General features: G+C 56.3%; 1 protein-coding gene across 1 annotated transcript; it reads right to left on the reverse strand.

Annotated features, from left to right (window-relative positions):
• Positions 1-1,481: 1,481 nt before the first annotated feature.
• Positions 1,482-4,840, reverse strand: P2ry1 (purinergic receptor P2Y1). Its single transcript, XM_048346035.1, has 2 exons — positions 3,617-4,840; positions 1,482-1,504 (listed from the first exon to the last, which is right to left on the reverse strand). Exon 1 carries the CDS (start codon positions 4,772-4,774, stop codon positions 3,662-3,664), a length of 1,113 nt encoding a protein of 370 aa, XP_048201992.1. The 5' UTR covers positions 4,775-4,840; the 3' UTR covers positions 1,482-1,504; positions 3,617-3,661.
• Between the last annotated feature and the right edge of the window lie 3,627 nt (positions 4,841-8,467).

The raw sequence follows: 8,467 nt of genomic DNA on the forward strand, positions 1-8,467 counted from the left end.
ACATTAGAGAATTAAAGTACCAGTTACCCAAAGGAAACAGACCGAAATCAACAGCAATTGTTGGCAGTGTGCTACATATAAACCCTACCTCAAAGAAAGTATGACTACTCAATCTTAAGAAGAAACACAATAAAAAGTTCAGAAACAAGTAGCAGCAACTGATTGTGCCAGCTACCCTTTTCTCTCCCATCTCCCTCAAGTTTGCCCTTAAATTCTAATTTTGTATTTAAGAATGTGCAGTCCGCTAGACTTCATCACCAAGAGGTCATCTCTGCATGACAAGCCTTTGGCTTTTAGAATAGGAGCTCTGCACGTGCACGCACACACACACACACACACACGACAATACAGACCAAATCTCACTAAGGTGCCTTGTATTCTGTACTAATCTCATAATAACTGGACATCAAATGATATCTACAGAAAGAGAACCTGAAGGAAGCAGACATGCAGATGTACTTCCAGGGAGAAGTAATCACTTGTATTACAATATCGATTTTACACACTTTAGACCAAAATAAAAACCAAAGTCTTGACTATTTCAAGGTTCCGATATCTGAATAGCATCACGATACAGAACTCTCAATTTACCTAGGCATCGTACATTATATAAAACACACTAGTCTGACATGAATATTATACATGGCAATAAATATAATTTACATCTGTATCCTGTGCTTCCAAGAGGGGTTTGCAGTCTACGAGCAAAGGACTGACCTTGAGCCTTGTCAATAAATACTATTACAACCGTTACAGTTTGACCACCAAAGTGAAAGTTTCAATAGACCCTTCCAAGTGACACGCCTCTCACTACAGCCACTCAGGAAACTCCCGCTGCTGTGAGCGCCTTCAGCGGTCACATCCAAGCAAAGAGAAGGCGTGGGGCTGGAACCCGTTCCCCTTGCAAGTCGTGAACCCCGTAGGCATCGTTAGGCAAGGACTGACTAAAGACAGACAGCACAGTAGGAGATTGCACCCACTCCTGGCTGGCTGGTGGTTTTCCTGCATCCTCTACGGCTGCCATCCGATTTGATATTCCAAGATTGGCCTTCTCGGGGTCAGGCTGGTGTGCCAGCCACATCGGGGTTCAGCTCTGAATTCTGACTTGCGCGCTGCACCCCTTCTTAATCTTGCCTCGATGACACATCAGTGCTCATGAGATACCAATTCGTAAGCGTTCACAGAAGCTTGAACTTAATACTGGAAGATCTTCATGGCGGGGAGCTGCTTGTTTTCTGCGGCATACAGTTTCAGCTACTCTTTCATCTGGAGGCCAGCAGACCCTGGTCTCTCCTACCAGAGGCTGCACAGGGTCACGGGATGTGCGTGGGTGAGCGTCACGGTGCTTCGTCCTCACCCTCTGGTGTCTCACCGGGAGCAGAGCATCAGGGATTCTCCTCCTGGAAGACGCTGGCAGGTTTGCCGGCACACACACGCCGTCATCGACTCTGCTAGGGCAGAGCACCTGCCCAGCACACACCAGACCCTGGCTTCATCTCCAGCACTGCGGGAGAAAAGAAAAAACAACATGTCAAGGAGTAAAAGGATGGTTTCAATGTCCCCCCCAAAGCTGAAACAATACGTCACACACACCCCAGACCAGGCTGGGCAACAGGACACCTACAAGGAAGAAAACGGAGAGAGGAGAAAGTGCTACAGAAAGCCGTCCATTAGGTTGTAAGTTCAAATACCTTACTGGACATACGTTTATGTTTGAAGGGGCCCAGACAGTAAAGACATATCGCAGGTACTGAAACAGTGTTGTATGGACCTCAGTGTGCAAGGGCCTTGAAAATCTTATCAAAATTAAGTGAAAGAGGCCTCCTCCTCCTCCTCCTCCTCCTCCTCCCCTTCCTCCTCCTCCTCCTCTTCTTCTGTCATGGGGCTTGAACTCTGGGCCTGGGCTCTGTGGCTGAGCTCTTCAGCTCAAGGCTAGCGCTCTACCACTTAAGCCCACCCACCACTTCCAGGAGGCTGCTTCTTGATTTGGGTTCTGGAGTCCTACGTATGAAAACAGACCGTGTGGAAGAATCGCCGTGCAGGAAGGCTAAGAAGAGCTTTCCTTCAGTGAAGCAAGACCTCACAGATCCACCCGGGAAAGGACTGGCAAGACCTGATAACAAGCGCTGAGCCCTACGGGGCCCGCAGAGCTTCCTTCCTGAGCGCAGCCCCAAGAGCATCGCGTGCCAGGCCGTTCAGCCTCAGCCGAGGACTGGACGCACAGCAGCTTTCCAACCGAAAACTCCCCTTATCTCTGGTTCTAACTGTTCCCTTCCCTACACTCTTTACATAAAGCTGGACCTCTCCAAAGGAAGGGCTATACAGTCACCAATTCGTCATTCATTAGAAATTGCTATTCAAGCTATTGAAATACAGTACGGATGTTTTATTAATGGGTGCCAGAGATCGATGACAGAAAAGAAGTACCATCATTTTCAACTCACAGTGGGTTTGTTTAGCGCTCTCTCCAGCTGACTTTGGTTCCATGGGACTTGAGATAGTTAAAAGTTCGCTTTCCATTTTTCTCCTTTCCCAAACCCGAATGTCCAGATTAAAATTCATAGAGAGATTATCCCCTCCTTTCTTGCCACACTGGATGTTTTCTAACACTTTGAAGAAGCCAATGGAACCTTCCCCTCTTTGACTTTAAAGTCCTTTCCTAGCTCCCTGCTGCTCCCCTCCCCCACCGCCCCCACTCCACCCCACCCCTCCCGCTTTGGAGTAAACTTGGGCTGCATGGTTTGGGGGGGGAGGGGGCTCCCACCTTTCCAGGATGAAAAGTCTGCCCTGTGTCCAGCAGCCGCCAATGTGTGAACAACTGGCTCTACTTCCAACCTGAGTTTGTGGGTTCTCAGCAGTGTTTTTACAGATGTGAGGGGCCCTGGTCCGGGAACACAAGCTCTTCCCGGCGGGTGGGCGTCACCTCGCCTTGGAGCAAGGGAAGCCTGGCAGGGCGCGGGGGCCTTGTTTACCCACGGGTGAGATAACAGCCAGGCCTCCATATCAAGCCTCTGGCGAGTGGCCCCCCAGAAATCGCCGGGACAGACCCTCCGTCCAGGCTTTCTCTATTCCCTTTCCTCCAAGAGACCGTGTGTCTGCTCCAATCCACGCTGGCCGGAACCGAAGGGCTCCGCGCTCAGCTCCCTCCCAAGGCCGTTAACCCTGTAAGCTCCGTGCTGTGTGTTCGGTGCTGTTTGAGAACCCTGGGTTTTCAGCTTGCTCTTGCAGTAACAACAAAGCAACAAAGCAAAGGTCGAACCAGCAACAGAGGCTGGACAAATCAGCCAGCCCAACTTCAGCTGGCAAACTTTCCTGCAGAAACGACTCACATGAAACAAAATAGGTGTCCTACGGTGCTCTGCACATTCACTCTGAAGGAAGAAGCTGGTAAACATTAAAGGCAGAAGAGAAAGCAAAGGCTTCCCTGCAAGTAGCTACACAGTGAGAAGACGGAGGGCAAGGAACCAAGTATTTTACATTGCCTAGTTCTAGTCAGTTTCTGTGTTTCTTAAGAAGCCACTTTTCTCGAACACTCTGTGCGCCAAATCACTCAAGCGGCCAGCCCCGGGGAGGGGAGGAAGGCCACCCGATGGCGAAGTCGGGGTGAGGTCCCTACCGTGCCGGAGACCGGAGGCCCCCCAGGGGCCCGGCCGGCGTTCCGTCACAGGCTGGTGTCCCCGTTCTGCTTGAACTCGGCTAACATGTTGACGGTCATGTCTTCGCTCTTGGACTGCTGCAGGTGGGCCTCGCTCCTCCGGGAGGCTTTCCGGGTGGCCCGGGAGAGCCTCCTCCGGAACGTGTCCCCCGCCAGGAAGTAAAGGATGGGGTCCACGCAGCTGTTGAGGCTGGCCAGCCCGCGGGTGACCTGGTAGGTGGCGTAGACGCGGTCGTTGAAGGCGCACATCCCCGGGGACTGGAAGTCCAGGCGGGCGCGCAGGTTCATGGTCTTCATCACGTGGAAGGGGATGTAGGAGACGGCGAAGACGGTGAGGACGATGATGACCAGGTAGATGGACTTCCTCCGCAGCGGGGAGTCGTCCAGGTCGTTGCGCACCAGGGCGCGCACGATGCGGCCGTAGCAGGCGAGGATGAGCACGAGCGGGACGCAGAACATGGCCACGGTGGTGCAGAGGCTGTAGACGAAGTAGCCGCGCAGGTGCTCGTCGGAGGTGGTGTCGTAGCAGGCGACCGTCTTGTTGCGGCGGACCCCGGTGCCCGAGTAGAAGAGGATGGGCGCGATGGCGGCGGCCACGAGCAGCCAGACGAGCGCGCTGATGTACACGGCGTTCTTCTTCTTGAGGCGGCCGAGCGACTGCAGCGGGTGCACCACGCCGCTGTAGCGGTGCGCGCTGATGCAGGTGAGGAACAGGATGCTGCCGTACAGGTTCACGTGGAAGATGAAGCGCTGCAGCTTGCACATGGCGTCCCCGAACACCCAGTCGGTCTTATTGAAGTAGTAGAAGACCAGGGCGGGCAGGGTGAGCACGTACAGGAAGTCGGCCAGCGCCAGGTTGAACATGTACACCGAGATGCCGCTCCACGGGCGCATGTGGCGCACGAACATCCAGATGGCCACGCTGTTGCCCACGAGGCCCACGACCGACACCAGGATGTACACGATCGGCAGGTAGTAGAACTGGAAGCCGGTCTTGGTCAGCGCGCACCGGAACGGCGCGGCGGGGGCGGCCGAGCCGTTGCCCCAGGGCGAGGCCGGGACGCCCAGGAAGGCGGCGTCCGTCCCGTTCGGGACCGACGGCCACAGCTCCGCGGTCATGCTCTCCCCCGCCTCCTCCTCCGCGGCCCGGGCAGCGGCTCCGAGGGGCGCGCGGGGCGGGCGAGGGGCGGCCGGACCCCGCCGCGGGCCCGGGCGCGCGGGGCTCAGCCTGGCGGGCTGCGGCCGCGCGGCTGCCGGGGGCCATGAAACCCGAGCCCGGCTCGGGGGAGGCCGGGCCCGCGGCGCCTAGGCTACCCGGCGGCTGCGCGCGGGGGCTCGGCTCCCCCAACTTTCCCGCCCGGGGTCCGCGCGGCCACCGGCGAGGGTCCAGCCCGGCTCGGCTCGCCCGCCTCGGCCGCCCGCCCGAAGGTCAGCTCGGCCGGAGCGCCGTCCTCCCGCTGACCCGGGAAGCCAGGGCTGGGAGCCCGGCGCCCGCCGCACCTCCTTCTCCGGCCGCTCCCGCCCCGAGCTCCGCCCCGCGCGCCCGCCCCGCGCCCACCCCGAGCTCCGCCCCGCGCTCCCTCCCGCCGCCCTCGCCCCGCGCCCTCGCCCCGCGCCCACCCCGAGCTCCGCCCCGCGCTCCCTCCCGCCGCCCCGCGCCCTCGCCCCGCGCTCCCTCCCGCCGCCCCGCGCCCTCGCCCCGCGCTCCCTCCCGCCGCCCCGCGCCCTCGCCCCGCGCTCCCTCCCGCCGCCCCGCGCCCTCGCCCCGCGCCCTCGCCCCGCGCTCCCTCCCGCCGCCCCGCGCCCTCGCCCCGCGCTCCCTCCCGCCGCCCCGCGCCCTCGCCCCGCGCCCTCGCCCCGCGCTCCCTCCCGCCGCCCCGCGCGCCGCCCTGCGCCCGCCCGGCTCCCTCTCGGCGCGCGCAGCCCGAGCCCGCCACCCGGCTGCCCGGCTCCCAGTGCCCCGGCCAGGCGCGGCGCCCGGAGCCCGGGGAGGGTGGGCGGAGCCTGGACTCCCGAGTCACGCCCCGCGGGAGGAGGGCGCGCCCGGCCCGGCTGGGGACGGGCCCAGGGTCATCAGGAGGGAGCCGGGAGTCCTGGAGGGGGCCGGGGTCCCGGGGAGGGCCCGGGACACGCGGGGAGCACCGGGGGGCTTCGCGATCCCGGGAGGGCCCGGGCGATCCCGGCACGTCGGTGGGCCTGCCGCGGCCTCGGTGGCTGCTGGAGGCCGGGTCACCGGGTGGCCTGCGGGCCACGCGTCGCCGTCCCCCCCCCCCCTCCCCGTACTTCTCCAGCCGAACGGAGCTTCGGACACGCCGGAAAGAAGCCCACTCGACCGGGGACGTTGAGACCCCGAAGCCCTGGCCCCTCGAAGCCCGCGCAGCCGCAGCGCACGGCGGTCCCCAGAGGCCCACTGAGGCCCTGTCGTGGGTGAGAACCGCAGCTCCCAAACGCCATCGCGGACTGCTTCCCCCTAATGAGCCCTGGCAGCGAGCAGCGCCTCTGGGAAGGTTTCCAAAAGGAAGAGCGGTGGCGAGGGCCTCTGAGCCCTCCAAGACCAGTGGGCAGGGCGGGGCGGGGCCCACCTTGCACCCTAGGTCTCATCCAAGACCAGAAACTGCAGAGGAGAGTGATCCCAAGGCAAGCTCTCTTGAGAGGAGCTTGAGGGTCATATTCAGCTGTACTGAAAGAGATGTAAAGAGCAACTGCAACTCCAGAATGATTCCTCTATATATGGTTTGGGGGTTTTATATCCCATCTCATTTCTTTAGATCACCTGTCTTATCTCTTTAAATTCCATTCATCAGTTGCAGTTGCCTTTAGAAAGTACCCTGAGGATGTGGAGTGGGACTTCCTTCATTACTACATTTGTTGAAAAACTTTATCTCAAACGGATTGATGCATTTCCCCCCAAAATAGTTCAATTATAATTAAATTATAATTAAACTGATTACCATCCAGGATATATTTGAATGGACTCCTTAACAATTTTTTTTTTCTGTAACATATTAACAAAGTGTTCTCCTCTGGAGGATAAACAACCCAAGCACAAAACATCCACAACATATATACTCTAAAGAGTCTTTCTGGTCCCACTGTTACATGAAAGTATAACCTTTAGAAATACTCAGAGGATGCCCGGCACCATTGGCTCACACCTGAAGTCCTAGCTACTCAGGAGGCTGAGACCTGAGGACCACAGAGACCAGCCCAGGCAGAGTCTGTAAGAGTCTTATCTCCAACTAACCACACAAAAACCAGAAGTGGAGCTGTGACTCAAGTCATAGAGTTCTAGCCTTGAGCAAAGAAAAACTCTGGGACAGTGTTCAAGCCCTGAATTCAAGCCCCAGAACCCATATACATACACCTCTCCTTAGCCAGCCGCGAGATTCAGATAGCTCCCTCCCTCTGTGCCTCCCGCCCTTCTCCCTTGAAGATATTCCTGTCACAGAGGAACCTGGCTTAGAGCCAGGAGGAAGGCCAAGAGGATTCCAAGGAGAAAAGAACTGCTGGGTTTCCCCCTCCATCCAGTAACCTCACCTTTGTACATGCTGCTGATTCTTCACCAAAACTCAGCATGCAAACAGTTTTCCATTTCCCAGTTTCCATGTTACAAACCTTGGTTAAATAAGGTTACTGTGATTTTCTTTGTCATGAGTTAGTTCTAAGTGTGTTGTTGGTGATGTGGTAAGGAAGGAAGGTCGCCGGCCCTTTCAACCCTGCTTTCAAGATGCTCCCAGTATCACCAGCAACGTACATCAGGATATACCTAGCTAGGCATAATAACATATAGCACGCGGTCGTTACTGGTCTATCCTTAGACTCAGTGCTGTACACCCTTAAAAGAAAGTGCTTTTCTGTCCTTGAACCTGTCCTTGGCAAGAGTTGAGGATCTCACCCCTGTTTTGGAAGTGACCATACTGTGCCTCTGCGAAGTAAGCAATCTCCCATGGTCACACGCTAGGAACAGGGTTTCAACTTCGCTCATCTCTCAGAAGGTACAGGTCGGGCACTGAGAGGGAAAAGTTTACTTTTAGCCCAGAGTGCATGTAGGAAGGGCATCCTCAGAACACGTCCATCTGGACTGAACATGCTGACCACATCCTAGAGAATCTGATAGAAGAATGTCTCAGAAGCTTACCAAATATTCCACTTGTCTCTGTGGGTTTTTAGAAAAATCGCCCACAACTTATGTATAATCTGAAAAGGAAGTACACATTCTCATTACTTTCATTACAAAACCTTTTTTTTTTAAATCACCTTCTTTAAAATAGCAGAGACTCCAAGAAGTACTGAGCATGGGAAGACAGTGAAAAATTCTAATTGAGGCTCTAAGGAGAAGGGAGAAAAGCCTGATTAATATCAATCTTCTAATTTTAATATAAATGCCATGCCTCCGATGCAAATCCTGATTCAGGGAGCCAAATGAAAAGAAAGCCCATGGCTCACACAGCTGTTAGACCGTTTCAAATGGGAGAAGAGGCCTTGACTTAGAGGAGGAGATCTGGAAGCTCCTTGTAAGTGTTACAGCGAAGACATGGTAACTGCCGACAGACACCTTCAGAAAAGGAGACCATCCTCCCTGTCCTCTGGAGGAAAATCAAAGAGAGAAACAGGAGAAGAAGCAGTGTGAGGAATTCCCAGCGGGTGTCCTCCGCTGGTGGAGAGGGGTCTGGACGGATCAGAATTGCAAAGTAGGAACCCTGGAAGAATGGCAGAATTGTCCTGGCCCCCCGAGGCCCAGCTGCTCCGGTCAATTACACACTTGTCCTGGAGTCTTGAAGACGATTGTGTGAGGGACCTCAGCAGGAGTCA

This window comes from Perognathus longimembris, chromosome 5 (assembly GCF_023159225.1).
Source record: "Perognathus longimembris pacificus isolate PPM17 chromosome 5, ASM2315922v1, whole genome shotgun sequence".
NCBI lineage: Eukaryota > Metazoa > Chordata > Mammalia > Rodentia > Heteromyidae > Perognathus > Perognathus longimembris.

Bases quoted from the DNA above. Each gene is read 5' to 3' on its own strand.
- P2ry1 (XM_048346035.1), bottom strand. From the start codon at position 4,774: ATGACCGCGGAGCTGTGGCCGTCGGTCCCGAACGGGACGGACGCCGCC.